General features: G+C 43.8%; 1 protein-coding gene across 1 annotated transcript; it reads right to left on the reverse strand.

Annotated features, from left to right (window-relative positions):
• Nucleotides 1-4,393: 4,393 nt before the first annotated feature.
• F2r (coagulation factor II thrombin receptor) lies at nt 4,394-21,895 on the reverse strand. Its single transcript, XM_020186503.2, has 2 exons — nt 21,611-21,895; nt 4,394-7,527 (listed from the first exon to the last, which is right to left on the reverse strand). Exons 1-2 carry the CDS (start codon nt 21,696-21,698, stop codon nt 6,329-6,331), a joined length of 1,287 nt encoding a protein of 428 aa, XP_020042092.2. The 5' UTR covers nt 21,699-21,895; the 3' UTR covers nt 4,394-6,328.
• Nucleotides 21,896-21,941: the final 46 nt, after the last annotated feature.

The following is a 21,941-nucleotide window of genomic DNA, read 5'->3' on the forward strand; positions in this document are numbered from 1 at the left end:
GCATTCAGGAAGTAGAGGAAGGAGGACAGAGAGTTTGTGGCCAGCCTGGGCTACATGGCAAGACTCCCTCTCAAAACCAGTGTGGCTTGAGTGGTAGAGGGCCTGCCCAATAAACACAAGGCCCTGAGTTCAAGCCTCAGTTCCACCACCACCAAAAAAAAAACCACCAACAAACAAACAAGTAACAACAGCAACAACACTGCCCTAGGGCTGAGAGTATGGCTCAGATGGTACAGCACTCATCTAGTAAGCACAAAGCCCTGGTTTCAATCTTAGTAGCAGAAGGAAAAAAAAGGTCCCAATTTACCAGAAGAAAAAAAAAATATTTTAGGGACATAAGAATTGAATTTTCTGGCTGACTGAATGTCCAACTTAAGCCACATTTTGCCACAGGCCTAGTTCTTAGGGCCTCACTTCTCCTAAGGATGATCCAAGGACCAGCAACTTCATCCTTCCCTGGGATGTTGTATGATGGGCAGACCCTACCCCAGACCTGAATGGAGTCACAATTTAGCAAGACTCATCTCCCCCATGATTGGCACACAGGTTAAATTTAAGAAATATTTTCTTAAAATAGTGGTATCAGCCCTGGTACACACAGGGTTGAGAGTCTCTTGCCTGGTCCCTGAAGATTCTGACTCCTAGGCTGAGTGTGGTGTTAAACACTGGACTTGTTCAGAAGCTCTTCAGTGACTCTGAGTAGCCAGTGTTCAGAAATGACTTAAAGTTTCTAAAACTTTCTTGTAAGAAGGTAGAGCTGATAAAACTTTTTCTAAATCTTAGGTCCTCAGATTCCTTGCTCTTTTTTTTGGCAGTACTGGGATTTGAACTCAGGGCCTTGTGCTTGCTCTGTAGGTACTCTACCACTTTTGTCACACTCCCAGCACCATGCTTCTTATGGGATTAAAAAATTCCTCAAACCAGTTAGGTCTTAATGAATAAGGATACATTTGTCTAATTGGTTTTTAGGGTAAGCATTGTCTTGAACAGTTTCAACAGCAACTAGGTGTCTCAGGAGAAGAAACCAAACACTCAAGCTCTTGCCCATAAATGCATGTCAGTATTGGCAGTTCCCCTGTGGGAACTCACCTCTCTGGATGCATTGCAGAGCAGCACACTGAAAGGGCCCTGGGATGCTGTCTTTACCATGGTCAAAGCAGCCAGGCTGGTCCTGCCTCCACCCCGCCTTTCAAGCTATTGTGGATGCAGCTTTCAAAGCTAAACTCCCCAGTGTTTATGAGTCATTTCCGTGAGGAACAAACACATGGCCACCTGGGTAGAAACCATACATGCTGTGTTATTTTGATTCCGAGTTGCTGCTGAATCTGACCTCAGGTTTTCCTTATGTTTCCACAAGACCAGCCTGCAGTCAACAGTCCTCATGACAACAAACTGGGATACTGACCTTCACTGTAGGGATGCCTCCTTAGATAGAGTCTGCTGCTGTTTGGAACTGCCTCTTGACCAGATGGCCCAAAAACAATTGTTCTCAAGCTTCTTTGGGTGAGGACACCGCAGTACATTTTAAATCATTGAGGACCACAAAGAACCTTTGTTAATGGGTTATATCCTTTGGTATACTGGTGTCGGCTTGTACCCACTCATAAGTTCAGTGTTCAGGAAGTTTTCAAGCCAACCGTTGAACTGTTGAAAGCTTGGCAATGGAAGCAATGCTGACAATACTGCAGATGGCATATGCTATAAATCAGGGCTAAGAAACTGAGTTTATTGGCACACTACTGACTTTATCCAGTGATGTTTTCCATTCTTGACATTAAAATGGAGAGGCTTTTTTTTGTGTGTGTGCAGCACTGGGGTTTGAACTCAGGGCCTCAGTTTTGCTAGGCAGGCTCTCTATCGCTTGAGGCACTCCACCAGCCCTGTTTTGTGTTGGATGTTTTTGAGATAGGGTCTCATGAACAGGCTGGCTTCAAACCGTGATCCTCCTGATCTCTGCCTCCCAAGTAGCTACATATGTCATGTAGCCTCTGGAAAACTCGACCGTACACTTGTGAAAGCATCAGACCAAAGAGACAATGTCTTAGTGGGTTTTTTCTTTTGTTTTTTTCTTTTTTTTTTCAGTACTGGAGTTTGAACTCAGCGCTGTGCCCCCAGTCCTTTTGCTTTAGTTTGTTTTTCAGATCAGGTGTTGTGCTTTTGCCTGGACTGGGCTCGGACCGTGAATCCTCCTGTCTCCCGCCTCCTGAGTAGCCGACTTTACAGGTGGTGGGGATCACCATGCTCAGTTATCTTAGTGTTTCAACATAGTTTTCACCTCACAGATCTTCTGAAAGAGTTCAGGGTCTCTGAGAATCATCTGCATTGGGGCATTTCTTCTCTTTTCTCAGATGGCAGCTCAGTTAACTGCACCTTGTTCGTAAAACACAACTGGCTTTTCTCTTTGGTCAATTCTCCTCATATACATTTGGCTTAGTAATTTTGAAAGGCATGGACATACAGCATAGTAATGATGCCAACAAATTACTCTTGGTGCCCCTTAGTTTTCACTATGGCTCCAGGGTAAAGATAAGCTAGCTATGAAAGGCCCCAGGTCTGACACTTACAAAGCTGGGTCATAGACACTGCTCAGCGTTTTCCACTTGCTTCTGGAACTCCAGGCTTCCTCAAGGACATGCTGACTGTTTTCTTAATTCCTTAAATTTAGAAGTGTAACCTAAAATTTTCCAACCGTGTATTTAACACAAGTATTCCATTTCCTCAAAATGCTATTTTTGACTTGGAAAAAAGCAAATCTTTTTGTGTTAATAAAATTCAACTGTGCTTTTTGAACTCAAATGTATTTTGAAAAATAATAATAGAAGAGTTTAAAGATCACTTTGTGGTTACAGCCAGGATTCTATTTCTAGGGCCATGAGCTGAGGTGACCATCTTACTTCACGTACTGTGCCCGTGGCCTCAAAAACTTAACAAGCTCGTGTGAAGAAGTCTCTGTAACAGAATTCTTGTTTAGCTGAAATTATTTTTATATTGACTGTGAATCCAGAAACACTGTATTGAAAACTTTTTATTGATTTTCAACTCTCAGAGGTTGAGAGCCATTTTGCTTTAAATTTCCCCTGGTCCTTTCTGCAAAGGATTGTCACTCAGAGGCAGAGGAGCCCACAGGCCAACATCACAGGTTTCCTCCCTGCTCTGACATTTAATTTGTTTCTCTTTCATTGGGGAAGAACTGTAGACACTACTCATGATGCTTATAAGCCAGGAATCTGATTATATTTTCAACGTTATAATCCTGAATTTTCCTAAAAAAGAGAATAACAAACCAGAAAGCTAACAACTCCATGCCTTTGCAGGAATTGTGCCATATAGTTTTATTAATTTATTTTTTAAATTTCTAAGTCTCCAATTGTTCTATCAGATCCACCCTTCATGTCCAAGAAAGTTGATCTTTATGGACTAAATCATTCAGTTTCCCTTGGCCTCTGGCTTTAGGGTTAAGATCAGGAGCAATGTTTTCTCTCATAGGTGGAATTTAAAGGGGCAGGGAAAGAACATGAAAATAAAAGGGGGATGTGGAGAGGGCAAAAAATGATCAAGGTACATCATATATATGTTTATATATATGTATGTATGTATGTATGTATGTATGTAAATGTCATAACGAAACCCATTACTTTGTGTAATTAATACGTGATTAAAAAAACGATCCTCCATTACATCAGAAGGTGGTGGAGGGAAGGTCAGCGTATTCCTCCCTCCAGCCCTCAGAGTCTGGGGTGGTAATGAGACAGGCTAGTTAGGGGAAAGTTCAGGCTTTTAAAAACCATACAGCCTGATTTAGAGAAACTTCCTTCCCCAATTCCCAACCGTCTCCTCTGAACCCAGAGATCCATTTCAATTGCAAATCCTTTGTTAAGTCAGAGTGGAAATTTCCTGCTGCATGAACAGGGGACCTGAGAATTAGCACAAGGGCACAGGAATATGCATGAGTCCACCCAGATCCTCCCCCTGGCCCAAAGGCCACCAGAGACAGGGAGTCACAGGGATTCTCTCCCCACTTCCAAGTTAAGGCTGATATAAAAACCTCCTGAGATAAAATTCTGCCCTTTTTTCCCCCTGCACATGGTGCCTCCATTCTACCTGGCAGAGACCCCAATTATAATCTCCTTGCCTTTCCTAATACAGCTCCGTATTTCTCTCACTATATCCACGTGTTCTGTTGGATTCCTCATCAGAGCGCAAGGGCCAAATTCTGATTAGAGTCATCAAGAGGACAGCAATGGTTTTCCCGTCAGTCACTGCTTGTTCCCCTAGCCCCATCTACACCTCTGCAAATCCCGCTCACTACGAGCTCTTCAGTTAAACCCTAAAGTGTGCTGTCCTGCCACAGCCCCAAAGATGCAATAATAACCCACTCCAAATAGACACCTAGCACATTTTCAGTGTTTATTAATATAGGTTATATTATCACTTTTTAATAAGAGTGAACATAAAAAGAGTGAAACAATATAAGTACAGTAATATTAGTTATATTAAGCCAGAGGTAATTTAATATGTAGACTGAATAAACAAGGACAGTAAATCTCCAGTGGTTCAGATAAAGTGAGTTTAGTATCTAATAAAATCAGTGCTACCTTCTACTTACAATAATTATATTACTTTTGTCTAAAGTACTCTATGATATTTGGAAGTACTTTGCTCTTGTAAATAGATAAACGTTTTACCATGTAACTTTCCCACTTTTTTATGTTGTTTAAAATGACACCATTTTCCTTTCATCAGGAAAAAGAGAGATAATTCAACCCAATTTTCAAATTACTTTGCCAAACTCAAACATTTCTATGCTCGATACTTACCACAGGGTTAAACAAAAGTTTTCAAATCATCTCATTAACTCTTAAGGAAAGTGAATGAAAACTAACTTTCCTAGGTTTCAATGTCAATTCCACTTTCTTCTGTTATTTCTAACCACAGACAGACATGATGCTTAAAAGAAAACTTGACTTGAGAAACTTATGAAGGAAAACATTTATAAATAAAGTGTCCAATTAATGTAGACTGAAGGGTTTGTTTTTTAAAAACTACATCCTGTATTGTGCTTTCATTTTATGTTATAACCACAGGAAGCAGAATCCCAAATATGCAGGGTTGTTTAGCTGACAGGCTAAAATACGGCATCATCTGTAAAAATGCTTTATAGAATGGCACATATTTACATTGCGTCACCTCTACTTGGCTCTTGTGAGGGCAGGTCTCAGTCTTATTCCACTCTGTAGGCCTGGCGCCCATCAGAGTACCCGGGGTACATGGGGCACTTCTGCGTGAAAGCCAGCCTTGCAGGACGGCTACTTTCTCAGTTCCTAAGATGGACAGAGATGTCTTTCATAGTTACTATCTCCCAGGATGTCACATCCTGTCTTGGTGGTTTCTAATTAATGTAATCAGTTCACAGCCAACCCGTGGGGGCCCCAGGAGGATAGAGTGAGTGTGGTGGCTTCAATCTCACTGCTGTCTGGGAGGCTCAGCTGGGGGGTTTCTGGCCATCGTGCAGCTCTGCCATGGACCTGCTGTTTGGAGTCTTCCATTGGGTGGGAGCGAGCAGCTCTTGGGGTAGACTGCTCTGAAAGGAAGCCTGTGGTCCTAATGGCTCTTATGCTAAGTTTACTAATACAGTGTGCAAAATGGAGAAAATGCTACCCATACCACTTTTTTTTTTTTTGGCAGTACTGGGGTTTGAACTTTCGGCCTCACAACTTGCTAGGCAGGTATTCTACCACTTGGGTTTTTCATCTGTTTTGATAATTTTAATTTTGATGTTTAAACTGAAAAACACTAGAACTTTCTCTACCCATTTCATCCTTCCATAACTTAAACACTGCTGTCAAAGAGTTTCAAAGCAGATGTATTTGCAAAAGTTTAAGTCCAAACTATGGACTCCTTCACTACTGCTGGACATCTTCAGATGTTTGGGGTTGACCTCAGACTTTACATATTAAGTCAGAGAATCAAAGATTATGTCCACAATTGCTGGGGAAAAACAGAGGGTTTCAAAGTGCCTATTCCATACTGCCCTGCAAATCATACATGTGTGTGCATACAACATACAAATATAAAGTCACCTCCATACATAACAAAGTGACATTCAGTTACTATGGTAGCACTGATGAAACTCCCTTAAAATAACATTGTCCTCTAGTCTTCTACTCCTGTTCTCTTTTCTGGTAATTAACCAGTCGATGGGTTTGATGGCTTTTGTAAGAAGCATGCATGCAAATCAGACACGTGTTGTTTTAGGTGGTGAAGTTGTGCCAGGGACTAACAGAATCCCCAGGTGACTCACTTTTTCAGCCAGCAGTGGTCCCTTTTCTTAGGTTAGCAGCTTTCTGTATATGCTATTATTCACATTACTAGAGCAGGTGTCCATTTTACTCGGCATCAGCTGGCCACTGCTGTTGTAACTGTTGGGGTCGGAACTTTCTCTGCAGCACAAGATGCTGTAGAGGTGCCTCTGGCACTCGGAAGAAGCGTAGTAGTAAATCAAGGGGTCGATGCAACAGCTCACGCTGCTGACACAGACGCAGAGGAGGTAAGCGAAGTAGGCGGCCTCTGTGGCGGGACTGTGAGAGAGGAACAGGTAATGCATCACCAGGAGGACATTGGTGGGACCAAAGCAGATGATGAAGATGCAGAAAACGGCAGCGGACAGGAACAAAGCCCGGGATTTCTTGCTCCGGTTGGCGACTGCGGAAGAGCTAAGACATCGGATGATAGACACATAGCACACTGTGGAAATGATCAAGGGCACAAAAAAGAAGACCGCCGAGAAGGCCGAGAAGTAATAGGCATAAAAGCCTTCCAGCAGGGTTTCGTTGAGGACATCGTGACAGGTGGTGATGTTGAGCCCCGGGACCTGGATAGTCTGCTCCTTGAGAAGAAGGGGAACCACCCCCATGATGGCCATGGCCCAGATGGCCAGGCAGGTGAAGGAAGCCCTTCCCAGGGTGCGCCAGGACAGGGACTGGATGGGGTACACCACAGCCAGGAAGCGGTCAATGCTTATGACCGTCATAAGCATGATGGACGCGTACATATTGCAGTAAAACGCTGCAGTGGCGAAGCGACACATCTCGGAGCCGAATTTCCAATCACTGCCCGAAAAGTAATAGCTGATTTTAAACGGAAGCACAGACACAAACAACACGTCCGCTGTGGCCAGGTGCAGCATGTACACCACAGCCGGCTTCTTGACCTTCATTTTCAAGATGAACACAGCGATGGCCAGGATGTTGAGGGGAAGGCTGACCACAAACACACTGGTGTAAACAGAGGGGATAAAGACAGTCAGCCAGGGGCTGGTCAGGTATCCCGAGGCGTCTTTCGAGATGAATGCAGGGGGTGGTTTTTGAACAGGATTGCTTTTATTGGAAGACATCAATCTGTTTTCAGCTAACACACTTTCGTTTTTCTCTTCATTCTCGTCCAGTGGGAATACTTCAAATTTATTAGCATCAGAATTCCTGAGAAAAAAGGACCGGGGCATCACAGTAGCATTTGTTGCTCTTGGCTCTGAAAAATAAAAATTAAGAAAGGAATTTATTTAAAAAGGCAAAAGAGAAGTGTAGAAAGAACATTTTACTTCCATTTGTTTTTTGTGGTCTTCTTAAGGGATGTGGATGGGAAAGACCATGTCATGCCCAGAGAGATGACAAACTGCATTAGAGAGTAAACTAACTCAAAATATTGTGCAACATTCTGTTTTGACATGGCAAACACTTAAAATTCTGCTCCTTGAAGGGACAAAGGTGAAGTACACCCTTTCGGACATCTAGCCTGCAGACCTCAGGAAAGGCTGAGTGCCCAACATCAAGGATGCTTTACCCACTGTCTACGCATATGAATCCCTCCCAGAGTCTGTGGCTTTTCTTTCCTCCACAAGCTTCCACGTGCATCTTCTCTTTTCTTTTTTCTTCTTTTCTCCTTCTTTGGCAGTACTGGGCCTCCCACTTGGTAAGCAGGCACCCCACTGCTTGAGTCACTCTGCCAGCCCTTTCTGCACTGGTTAACTTTTGGGATGGGGTTTTGTTTTATGTCTGAGCCAGTCTGGCCTGTGATCCTCCTATCTGTGCTTTCCTGCGTAGCTGGGATGACAGGCACAGGACCCAACAGCAGCCATTGACTGAGATGAGGTCTTATGAACTGGTCTTAAACCTCCATGTTCCCAGTCTCTGCTCCCCGAGAGTGAGGATTATAGCAGTGAGTCACCGTGCCCAGCTCCATTTCTATATTTTCTCCAGCTAGTTTGTACCGCCTATGAAACTCACCCTGCCCATCTCCCATGGAAAAATCCATACAGAAAGTGGAAGGGAATTGTTAAAGCAGGCAGCATATTCAGAGTTGGACCCAAGACTCCCAATCCTATGACCATTGTAATTTTCCTCCACGATCTTTAATTTGGTCACATACTAGAATGTTCCAAATCTCTAACTTATCTGCGTCTAAACCACAGTCCCTCACGTGATCTCCTAACATAACCACAACATACCTATTACCTCAGCCGTCATCCTGCCTCCTTCCTGAGCAGATGTTCCCAGCCACTTATGCCAGGCCACAGACTTGTCTTTGTTCTAGACAAACCAGGCTCTTTGGAGTATCAACCAGATGTCAAAATAAAGGTACGGGATGTACACTACACTTCTTCCTTTTATCACTCTCTTACATTCTCTCTCTCAACATATGAAATATTAATTGGAGAATATTAACAAGCAGTGGGCAGAATGCAATCAGCTTTCACTTCCAAAGAGCTTTGCTACACTTCTGCCATGGAGGAGACCAGGACAAAGAGCCTTTGTCGGGTATGGGGAGGCTGAGGCAGAGAGGATCATGGCAGAAAAAGGCAAGGTCTCTGTTTCTGGGAGTGCTCAGTCAAGGCCGGCCATGCAGGTCTTTTGGAGTGATGCTAGAGGAGTTGCAAACTGGCTGGAAACTGGACAAGCACAGTGGGTTTTTTAACTTCTGGTTTTGTGTTTCAGCAGTGAATCTGCTACTCAAACTGCAAGCTTGCAGTTTTTCCTGCAAGCACAAACTGAGCCAGAGATGCACAAGGCAACAGAAGAGCCAGTTCTGCTTCTGCTGTGGCTCTGCAGGGTCCCACCAGATCCAACCTTTCCTTAGGTAAAAATTATAGGCTCTGCACCCCTTCCCTGCCCACCCCCTCAATGGCTTGAAGGCATTTAGGTTTACCAATATGGTAGCAGGAGAGAGTAGAGATAGAGATGGGTGAATCTTGGAAGAAAAGATTATATCAGGTACTTGCTTTTAGTGACTTTTAGCTTTCGAGATGGCCAAAGCCAGTGTCTGTGACATTGTGAAATACGTTCTTGGTCCTCCTTCCAGCCACTGGCATATAGCCACTAAGATTTGTGAAATGTCTAAGAGTGACAAGAATGTCTTTTGTATGTTAATGACCTGACCAGTGGTTAGTGGTCCCTAGATAGTTTCAGTACTAGGGCTGGTCACAGGAAAGATCAAAGTTAGCTAGAGGGGAAAGCCATGGAGCTCCATTACCCCTTCTGGCCTATCTTGCTCTAAGCAAGTCTTCCATCCAGTTATTCATCACTCACCTTTGTAATACTCTTTCTAATAAACGCAGAAACATAGGAAAAAGTGTTTCCCTGAGTTCCTTGAGCCACTGTAGCAAATAAATGGAAAAATGAAGAGGAGACCATGAGAAACCCCATTATGTAGTTGGGTAGTCAGAAGTTCTGGAGGCCCAGACTTGTGACTGGTGCCTGAAATGGGAGACAGTCCTGGGGAATCGGATTCTACATTCAGGTAGACAGTGTCGGGTTGAGTAAGTTGGAGGATACCTAGATGGTATCTGCTGGAGCATGTACCACAGGACTGGCTGTGCGGTGTATGAGGGAACAATTTCTACATATCAGTTGTCAGAAGCACTGAGTAAGTGCTGTGTAAGAGAGTAGGGAAAAACAACAGTGCCAAAAAAGTTGACTGAAACTCATAGAGAAAACTTATAGTCTACATGGTCTGAAGATCCAGAGGAGAGAGTTCTGTGAGCCACTCTAACAAATTAATCAGGCCATGGGAAGCCCACTACCGAGAAATTTCATAGTCACTGGAAAGTTAGGAGAGAATCTCAGAAAGGAAAAAGCCAGAGAGAGGGAGCCCTAAATTCTTGGCTGACACTTAATCATGCATGTGTGTAGGGTAGATGCAAAGTACTTCTGCTTAAGTGAAAAGAACTGATGTGATATTTGAACTTCTAAAGAGTCTGTAGTTTGGGTCCATCCAAATTAATTTACTGCTAAGGCAAAAGCTCTTTGAAGGAACATAATGAAATTCAGAATCTTCACAATACAATAACCAGGATACAATCTGAAATCATTTGATATAAAAGTTGAGAAGTTCTAACCAGCTTTAACACCTGTTAGATAAAAATAAGTTCCTTCATTCCTTATCTCATACCACACACAAAATCAACACAAAATGGATTAAAGACTTCAACCTCAGACCTGAAACTATGAAATGACCAAAAGAAAATAAAGGAAAAGCTCCATGACATTGTTCTGGACAGTTAAGTTTTTGGATATGACACCCAAAGCACAGCTAACAAAAAGAGAACAAGACAAATGGAATTACATTAGCCTAAAAATCCCTTTCCTTCTGCACAGCAAAGAAAACAATCAATGGTGAAGAGAAATACGGAAAAGGAGAAAAATATTTGCAAATCATACTCTTGGAAAGGGATTACTATCTGAGGAAGTCAATCCACACAATAGCAAGAAAATAAATAGCCCAACAGACAAACAGGGGAAGGAATTAAATAGTCATTTCTCCAAAGATGACAGTAAAATAGCCAACACGTATAGGAAAAAATACTCAACATTACTAAGCATCAGAGAACTATAAAATAAAACTACAATGAGATATTCCTCCCACTTCATCCTTGTTAGAATGGCTATTATGAAAAAACAAAAGGTAACAAATATTGGTAAAGATATAGAGAAAAGGGAACCCTTGTACACTATTGATGGGAATGTAAATTAGCACAGACATCATGGAAAGGTTTCTCAAAAAAATAAAAACAGAACTGCTATACATTTCACCAACCCTACTACTGAGCATATATCAGAAGAAAATGAAATCAGTATGTCGAAGAGATACTGCACTCCCATGTTCACGTCAGCATCATTCACAATAGCTGTGATATGGAATTCACCTGTGTCTATTGGCAGAAGAATGAGTAAAGAAAATGTGGTGAATGTACGCAATGGCATACTAGTAAGCCTTTAGAAAAAGAAAATTATGTCATTTAGGACAATGTAGACAAACTTGGAGGACATTATGTTCAGTGAAATAAGCCAGGCACAGAAAGACAAATGCTGTGTGATGTCACTTACAGGTAGAATCTAAAAAGGTTAAACTCACAGAAGCTGAGAGGAGAATGGTGGTTACCAAGGGCTGAAGGATGGGGTACACAGGGGAGGGAGGGTGTTGGGAACACATTGGTCAAAAGATACAAAATTTCAGTTTGACAGGAAGACTAAGTTCAAGAGTCCTATTGTATAACATGGTGTCTCATCCATGAAATGTATTGTATACAAGAAAACTGCTAAGTGACTAAATTTTAAGCATTTTCACTACAAAAAATAAGTATGGCATGAATATATACAGTAATTAGCTTGATTTCACCATGCTACAATGTCTGTGTGTTTCAAAACATCAATTATAGAATTATTATACATATATATTCAATTAAAAAAAGAAGAATCAGTAAAGTGTGACCCATTCTCATGCAAAAAGCAGTGAATGGAAGCCCAATGTGGAGATGGCCCAAATGCTGAAATGAGCAGGTAAGGATTTTAAAGGACGCACTCCAACTATGCTTAATGAGGAAAGGAAAAGATTCCACTGAAATAATGAAAACTTAGGAAAACTCAGCAAAGAATAACAAGTGGAAATTCTATAAGTAGAAAATCAAATACAGTATGTTGACACCAATTTCCAAAGTGAAGAGCAAAGCTGGACTAATATCACTTAGAGACTACAGACTGGCAGTGAGAGGCTGGGGTCAAACCATCTCAGTGACGTCATGATTGAGTGAAGGGGCCACCTGGCAGATTTGTCACAAGGAAAGGCCAAATGTTTCCAGAGACAAGTCTCTGAGGACATATACGTGTCTGGATTGTTCCTCTTAAAACTCAGATCAGAATTATTAAAATGGGATTTCATAACCTATCTGGACTACAGATCTGGCAGCTGAGCAACCCATGTGAAGTAGGTCATGCACCCACTTTGGAAATCATGGAAACTATTATTATCCTTTCCCTCCCATGTCCACGTAGCATGCTTTCAGGCCTGACGGTTTGTTCACTCCACTACTTTAAGTTAAAATGGAACCTAAGTTCTTCTTCCTCTTATTTTTCCATATATGGGACATAAACAGGCAGTAAAGTATTTAGCTTTAGAGTTCAGATCTGTAAGTCAAACTTCAAACTTACAACCTTTTCCAAATATATCACTTTCTTCATTTTGTGATACATCTAACTTTGTGTTCACTCAGTCACATAGAATCTGGATATTGGTTGGTCCCTGTGGATTGTGAAGGTACCCTCAAGGTCATGATGAATGTGTGGGAGCGGAAAGAAAAGATTGAATGGGTTCTGGCACTTTAATGCCACGACGACATGTGTCTGTAAAAATGCTGACCTACAGGAGCCTTAAGATAACGTGATTCAATGCTGCAATTTTATGAGCCTGGTCATTGGAGGAATTCTGTGATGCAGGGAGGGGAAGAAAGTGCAATTGAATCTGAGCTCATACACAAGTAAGAATACAGACGTTACCAGGAAAAGTGATGTAATTTGAAAGCTACTGGGTACTCATAACTCAGCTTCTTCCATACTACTACTTGGTCTGAAAGCAGAACTGTCATTAGGCTTTACTCTATATTTAGTGCTTCGGCAGTAAGAATTTGTTTTCAGAAATGTCTTTGCTGGTTAGTTCTTCCCCAGAAGCACAGGGTTTAAGACGGGAACATTGTACCCACATAAACAAGCAGTATTTACAAGCCCAAACCCAGGAAGAATGCATAATCCCTTGATTAAATATCACTGCCTCAGGTATTACTTTTCTTGCTATTAGAGGTTTGATATTCTGGTTTTTGTGAAGTTAAAGAATGCCAACAAAAATTTAAAAAAAATGTTTATCAGCATCAAAGAAACACCCAAACCAAGCAAGGTGACCAGATATTTTCAATTAGTCCAAGACCCTCAGGGTGAAATTCAAATTTGCTTCTCTGGAATTTTCTACAGTTCTAGCAGAGCTCAGAGGTCAAGGAGAAGGGACCTGTGAGTGTGCTGAGAGCTCCTGTAATTTATTGCTGCTTTGGTCGTTAAGCTATGATCTCACAAAGGGAAGCAGTGCAGATCTTCCAGTCAGTTCTCATACTTCTTACTAAGTCTTACTTGATGTAGGTTTCTCCTAAATGCTCCTACAGTGGTTTTATTATTGAGTACAGCATATTACTAACTAGCTTAAATATGGACTCCCTAGCTCTGGAGACTTAAAATTAGTGAGGCAGGCGGTGTCTTTTCTGACTTTGATGCGATCTGGCTGGAAGCAGAGGGGTGATTAAATGCTTTTTCAACGTCCCATTTGATCCTGGGATTTATGCCACGCCAGCCAGCTTCTGTGACTCAGAGTTCTGTCCCCTCAAACCCCCTGCTGCTCTTGCTTTTGGGGAATTAACCATGCAGAAGTTCCAGGACCTTGTCCATGTTCCCACACAGGTCAGCTGTGCTTTGCACTTCTCAATAACAGACACACCACAGGCTAAACAGAAATGAAGAGGAGTACACCAGAAGCATAGCAGAAGCATACTAACTCTATCAAGTGGAAAACAGCATCACTGGGACGCTCCACTCCCACCAATTCAAACAAAGGCCACTTGCCAGTGACAAGAACTGTGTTCCTTAGAAACGGCCAGTTTCAGATCTGGGGTAGGAAATATACAACAGAAGGCTTGAGCATCTCCGAAAAATATTAGGGTTAGGTCAGAAAGCAGTGGAGTCAATCTGAAGGAGATCCCACTGGCCAAAAGAGGTGACAGTTTGACCATCACAAGAATAATGATGGAAATGAAATTAAACACCTCATATATGTTAAGATCCATGAGTTCAAGTTGCACTCAGCCAGATCCACTGTGTAAAGCAGTCTTTAAGATGGTCTAGTTTCTTTGACAAATAAACAGTTTAAAAAAAAAAAAAAGGGAGTAGATATGCGGTAGACCCTGGGTTTGATCCCCAGCACCACAAAAGTGTGTGGGAAGAGATGAGACATATCGGTCAAATGCAGTCGTGGACCTTCCTTGATACTGATTTGAAAAACCAACTGCTATCAGTTATTTATAAGACAATCAAGAAAATGTGGACACACACTGAATATTAGCCATTAAGGACTTGTTCATTCTTTAAGGTGTGCTAATACTGTATTTATGTGAAAAAGAGTCCCTACCTTTAGGGATATATTCTGGTGTATTTAAGGATAAAATGGTACCACGTCTGAGATTTGCTTTCAAACTCTCCGGTTGGGGGAGGAGGAATGTGAGGTTAGAGGTGAAGCAAGTCTGTGGCATGTAAACAGTGTGGATGCTGGTGATGGTTCCTGGGGGAGGGTTAACTATACCGCTAATTTTGGGAGATGTGTGATAATTTCCATAATAAAAACCAAAAAGCAAAACAAACATTTTATGCTATTTACTTGGCATTAGAAATTAAGGGTAAGGGTTTTTGTTTTTGTTTTTCTTCTTTCTTAGTTCTTCCAAAAAGGAAAAAGGTCTTGAACATTCATGTGAACATAGTTTTTTGGTTTTTTGGGTGGCACTGGGGTTTGAACTCAGGGCTTCACACTTGCTAGGCAGGTGCTCTACCCATTTGAGCCACTCCACGAGGCTGAACATAGTTTATGTGTAAAGAATTCATTTGATGCTAACTCTTTAAAACTTTTCTGGAAACTGGCATATGGAAAAAACTTAACATTTGTTGAATTCCCACTACACACCAGGCACTTCACTTGCCTAACCTCATACAACTCTAACATTTCTATGAGATAAGCACAATAACTCCCGTATTATAAATGACAACACAGACACAAAGAGGCTAAGTAACTACTTCAAAGCCACACAGCTAGTAAGTAGATCTTTGACCACACTGAATCATCCCTTGTTTTTGTTTGTTTGGACTCAAACTTGTGATCCTCCTGCCTCTGCCTCCTGAGAGTTACGATTATAGGCATATACCTCACATGCTTGGTTTATCCTGTCTCTCTCTCTTTCTCTCTCTCTTTTGTAGTACTGGGGCTTGAACTCAGGGCCTACATCTTCAGCCACTCTGCCAGCCTTTGTTTGTGAAGGGTTTTGTTTTTCCGAGATAGGGTCTTGCAGACTATTTGCCCTGGGCTGGCTTCGAATCATGACCCTCCTGATCTCTGTTTCCTGAGTAGCTAGGATTACAGGCGTGAGCCACTGGTAAGGGCCCGGCTTATCCTGTCTCTTTAAAAACTTGTGATTCATGATCTACTCCTAAAATATTACCATTTGTTTCTTATCATTTCACCGAACAGATGGATTTGGCCATCCTTACAGTTTTAGCAGGCAGTGTGTGGACTAGCGAGTGTTTAACTTAAGGTGATGATGGTTGGGAACTCTGGAGTCCTGTTGACTTGCACACCAATAACATGCCAACAGCTCTGCCCTCAGGCACAGGCAGACATGGTAGGGAGACACGAACAATGAAACCAAGTCTTTACAGTGTTGTTCCAGATGGGACAGAATCGAGAGCAGTGAATGGCCAAGAATCTTTACTACAGAGTGGGCAGAGTTCAAGGTAAAATACAGTGAACACAACTGCAGGGCCAAGAAGGGGCTGCCAGCCCTGAAGGCTGCCTTTCCTCCCAGTCCAAGTCCAGAAGCTGGGGCTCCCCTGGAAGCACAGACAGGCAGGCCTGGAAGGAAGCTGGGTGTAGGGCAGCTACAGGAAGTCAAGACTGTGTGCACAAGGCTCAAAGTCACATAAGGGAAGCACGTAGGGCCTTTCCTGGAGTGGGTTGCGATGCCAGTGGGCCCCCCTGGAAGCCATTCTCATTTCTTGGCTTTCCCCATCCCCCAGGTCTCTTCTCCACCCAAAGTCACCATTCCTGAGCTTCCTGTTCCAGGAAGGCTACTCTCCCCTTTCCACCCAGACAGCAAGCTAAAATGAAAAAGAACTCATAGTCAAGGATGGATTACCAATTCCATTTGGACCCTGGCTAACTCCACCCCCAGCCCCACCCAAGTCCTGCAGTTTGTAAACCTGAACTGAAATAAGTTAGGTCCTAGACATGATACAAGCAGTCATAAACAGCGCTTCCAGGAAAGTGGGCTCCTTCTTGTAAAGTTGTAAGAGACAAATTTTATTTGTTTATTTATTTATTTTTCCAATCCCCTGAGACAAATTTCCCACCTGACACTTATTAAATTATGGTAGAGACTCAGTGGTGGCTTTGAGTTACTTTGTAAGGTTGCAATGAATGGTTTTTAAAAAGTAGAATAATGTAAAAAACATCAGAATGTACAGTGTGAAATAAAAGTGAGCATTGCTTGGTAAAACTTCTGCTTCCTATCTCCATGTGACTGCCTTCCATCTTTACTGCACACACACCCCTACTGTGTCCCAATGGAAAGTGGGCTTCTTACACTTCTTACTGCTGGTTAGCAGAAAAAGAGTCTACTGATAAGTATTTTTCTGTAGTACTATAACACCTGACATCTAATTTATTAGAGACTTGAAATATAGATTACATAAAATCTTTTCCTAAAGTGATACAATAAGTACAAATTATAAATTATTCCTGTCATTTCAAACGGCTAGTTACTTTTGAAAGCAAATGAAGAGCATACAAAAGCCTATGAGGACATTTTAAATGGCAAAGCTTCCTTGGATGTCTTAGGGTGGGGACTTCAGAGGGTTTGGCTGAGTACCACAACAAAGTCAATGTGGGGAATGGAAAGCTAATACCCAGAGGAACGTCTTGGCCTACAGAGGTGCTATTTAGTTTGACAGTTCTAGGCACAAGCAGGAGCGAGGAAAAGGCAGAAAGAAAGAAGCCACAGGACAGGGAAACAGAGAATTCTGACTGTTAAGACTTCAGAGTTCTGGATACTAGAATCACAGTCAAATCTAAACCAAGGTCGTGGTTCTTAATGACTCTCCTGACAACTAGAGTGTTTTTGGTAGTATCTGTAAAGGGGGAGCTGGGGACTCATAAACTGTAGTGAAAGGGGAGTTTCTCAGACACAAAAGGCCACACATTGTACATGAAATCCCAAGATAAGCACACCTATAGACACAAAAAGCAAATAGATGGTTTCCAAGGATTAGGAAAAAGGGACTCTGGAGACTGACTGCTCAGTGAACACAGGGTTTTTCTTTTGGGGTGATGACAATGTTTTGGGACTGGGTAGAGGTGGTGATTCCAATATGGTAAATGTACTAAATGTCACTAACTGTATACTGCCACGTGATTAATTTTATGTTATGTGAATTTAAAAAAAAAATAAAGGAAGGAAGGCAGAGTGAAGGAGGGAGAGAAGGAAAGAGAGAAGACAGAGACAAAGATGTTCCTTGTGGGGGGAAAGGAGGGATATGCGTCCAAAATGTGGAGAGCAGCAGGACTAGAAACACAGGGTAATGGGGACCCCATTGTTCTGGGCTCCTTCTGCTCAAGACCCAAGAGAGTTCCAGTTTGTGAGAGTGATGGGACAAAGGTGAAATGACTGAGGAGAAAGGAAGGGGGCAGAAAGGTCACAGGGAAGGAGAATGGCCAGAAGTGTTGTAGAAAAGGTGCAAATTGAGAGCTACCAAGAAGGAGCAAATCAGTGCTGGATGAAGGGAGGAGTGGGGGCAGCCAGTGCATGGCAGAGAGGATCCTGAGGAGGCCGGGAGTACCTCTGAAATCGGCCCTCCCACCTAGGAAGGGTGGGCAAATGAGGAGAGAACCTCCACATGTAACATACATGTAAACATACAGGCAAAGCCCCTAAGGTATATGAAAGGCAGAGAGAGGAAAATTATTTGCTCCTGAGAGATCCAGCTTTCAGAATTGATAGAGCTTTCCAGTCAGCTTAGGGCAAAATGTCCAGTTTTAAGTCTGTTTAGCCTCAAGATTAACATCTCTTTGTGGTAACAGCTAATTAATTAGCATACTCATGAGTACAGATTTATTTATAGCCTGCCTTATCATCAGTTAGTAAAACCAAGTGGCAGGATACTATGGTCTATGACACGTTTACTAAATGCCTCTTCCCCACCCCCTGGACCACCAAGCTAATGTGGCCCAGACTTTGCCCTCTAGGGAGTGCTGGGGAGCACAGTGGGTTACTTCTCTATCACTAGAGGGGCTGGGAGTCTTGGTGGCTCCCTCTCTACAGAGATGGCAGGTGAAGCCTGTACTTAGGAAAGATAGGCCTGTTGTCAAGTCCCAATTCTACCTCTTATTAGACTTGACCATTGTAGGTCTTAGCGTTCTCACCTACAAAGTGGGGATGACATCTACTCAAAAGACCCTGTGAGCAATAAATAAGACTCCCTTTATAAATTACCCAAGTGGGGTTGTTGGCTGTGTAGGCCTCCATAGAGCAGCTGTTTCTAATTAAATGGGCTATTAGAAGCCAGAAGGAATGACATGGGAACAGAAGTCAGAGAAAGCATAATTCCTTGGGGGAGGAAGCAGAGTGGAGCTGGGTAAAGTGGAGGATGAGTTAGGGGTTCTGGAGAGGAGCAGGGACTCATCCTGCACAGGGAGGCACCTCATTCCTGGCTAAGGAACTGGGCTTGACCCATTGGGGAGGACAGCATGGAGGCTCACCCACCCAGCGTGCTCTACCACATCACCCCCAGCTATTCTTGAACACATTGACTCTCTAGATCCTTGTAAAATTCCCAAACATTGCCTTTTACTCTTTTTTTTTTGTGGTACTGGGGTTTGAACTCAGGGCCTTCACCTAGAGCAACTCTACCAGCCCTACTTTTGTGATGGTTTTTCGAGATAGGGTCTCACGAACTATTTCAGGGTTGGCTTTGAACTGCTATCTTCCTGATCTCTGCCTCCTGAGTAGCTAGGATTACAGGCGTGAGCTACCGGCACCTGGCTGCCATTTACTCTTGGACACTGGTCTTCTTCAAAGAACACAAGTCATCTCATCTTGCCTGACCAAAGGCATGCAAACTGCTTGACAAACTTGCAAGTTTCTCAACAAATATGTGCTAAGTGAACATCTGTGCTAGACTTCATGAGGATAAATGAAAGCCATGAACTTGGCTGGGGAGATGAGATATCTACAGAACGACAGGGCAGGAAATGCCAAGATGAGTGGGAACAAAAAGCCCAAAAGTGCTGCAGAAAAGCTCAGATTGGTGGGCAGGGCCAGCCCTGCAGGGCTGTCATACCTCCTCTTAGTGCACAACATTGGGGATCTGGGACAGTAAGCCCTCTGTGTCCACCTGTCCCCCATCCCCCTGCCCTGCAGTGGCATATCAAGGGTAGGGGAAGCATTGTTGGATGGTAGGAGAGGTCCTAGCACCTATAATTTATGTCAGACACTTTATAATTGCCGGTACGTAGTGATAATTAAAAAGCAGGCCTATTTGGTTTTTTTTTTTTTAAGTGATTTTAAACTCTCTAAAGATGAAGGTCCCACTTATTGTCAGTGCCCAGTATGAGTGGACTGTTCTGAGACCCCTTCCCAATGTGGCACGCCACTGTCTCTGGGCCTTAGTTTCAGAATCAGCAAAAGGGAATAGACTGCACCTTAACAAAATGTGTGAGGGAAGATAATGTAGGCGATAATTCCTTCTGACCAAGGGCTAGACATGGGATGGTGAAATTAAAACACACTCCTTTTCTTCTTGTCCTCCTTTCTTCTTTCCCTCCCAAGTGGTTCCAGAATCCAGTGAGGGTAAATTAGCCAACATTTGCTCAGTGGTCTGTCTATACCGCTGTCCACTTAGCATGCCCATTCCTTCACAAGCAAGAAACGTGGCAAAACCCAGCAGCTTTTAACATCATTATCTAAAGGTGCCAAAAACCCTCCTGGGGAACTACTGTAAGGAAGAGTGGCTAAGGTGATGTGACATTTGTGTACCCCTGTTCTCCATCCATCCCCCAAATCTGAAACAAAACTTTGTATTCTCAAGAGCTAGTCCCCAAATAAAATGAAGCAAATCACAGAAAGTTATGTGAAATCAAACATCAGCATACCCGGTTTTTCAGTTCTCCCCAGCCCTTTGCTGATGACAACACCCATGTTATCTACAGGCAGGCTGGTGAGGTGCTACTATACTTGGGGCCCTTGTCTAGGATCTGAGCTCTCCCCAGAACATCTCTTCAAACTCACACTGAGCAAAGGGGGAGAGTGGGAACATGGCTATGTCTTTGTCACCTCTTAATCCTGATGTGTGGGAGCAACAGACAGTGTGTATTCTTTCACTGATAACAAAACTGCCAAACCCCACTAAATTTTCTTCTGCATGAAAAGTGTGGCTAAAAGTTTCTAATGGATTATTGCTATTAAGAAATGCAAAAACATTTTTCCTCACTTTCTAATTAGTGCCTTCCCAGGGCTAAAACAACTCAGTCCTGCTTTGAGGAAGGGAGAATAGCAAATAGCTGACCAAATAAGTAGACCAGATTTATTCATTTTGATCAAGTAGCCAGAAACTTGAAAGTACACCGCTACTAGGGAGTGTGTGAAATCACCTTCCAGCAGAGGAGAGATTCTATTAACAGCAGTTAGATATTTGATACATTGTAAGAATTTCTGTAAATGCCAACTGCACCTCACCCAGCACAACAATTTAAAAAAAAAGAACAGCTAGGGTCCAGTGGTGTCTGGGGAACCTGGCTCTGCGGAGATGTCCCAGACCAAATGGGTTCTGGTAACAAAGACCTCCCCCACCCCACCGATCCCAACCCCCTACCACCGGGTCCTACAACTGTTATCTGTTATAACCCAGTGCACCATCTGTGGACAAGGCTGAGCTGGGGACTTCTGTTTCTTATTGTCTGCTAAACATGCCTAGGGCTTTCCTTTGCAACACTTTCCTTCCCTGTAAAACGTGCAAGAAATAAAAACTCCAACAAAGCAAAACTGCAGCGAGAGTGGCCCTCTACTTTCCATTGAAAGGACGGGACATTTATTGGAGCTACGGAAACCCCTTTCTTTTTGGAGGTGGTCCTGCGGGAAGCAGGCCACACAATGACAATGAATGCACCACGGAGGCCTGCTCCAAAATAGGCCCCTTCCTCTTTACCCACAGCCGGTGGCAGGCGGGCTGCATCCTCCCAAGCCCAGTCCAACCCGGCAGCGGCCGGCCGGGATCCGAATGGGGTGTCTGGGGTGCACCCCCCCGACCTGGATGTGACTGGGGAGGACTCTAGATCTGAGTCCAAACGCCCGATTGTCTTCTGAAGGAAACTGAGGCAGGGGTGTGGATGGGCAGCTCCCTTGGGGAGCAGGTACCACCCGGACCCGCGCAGCGGGGCTCGGCGTGCGTCCCTCCTCCTCCCGCCCGCCGCACTCCCGGGCAGCTCTCACCTGGCCTGCGGGCCGGGGTGCGGACGGACAGCAGGGGGCCGCATAGACTGAGGCCGGCAGCGACCAGCAGCAGCCGCCGCGGCCCCATTGTCCCCAGGCGGCGCGCCTGGGCTCGGCGGCGATCCCGGAGGCTGCCCCGCCGCGGACTGGTGGCCAGGCGGCTCGGCTCGGTCCTGTGGCTCCTTCCCACCGAGTGCTGCAGCCGGCCTGTACCTGCGGCCGAAAAGCTGTGGCTCGGCGTCCGGGCGCTCGGAGAGCTCGGCGGCGGCTGGCAACCCGCGGGGCGGGCGCGGACCCCGGCGGGGGCGTGGCGTGCGGGGCCGGAGGCGGG

This window comes from Castor canadensis, chromosome 6, assembly GCF_047511655.1.
Source record: "Castor canadensis chromosome 6, mCasCan1.hap1v2, whole genome shotgun sequence".
Lineage (NCBI taxonomy): Eukaryota > Metazoa > Chordata > Mammalia > Rodentia > Castoridae > Castor > Castor canadensis.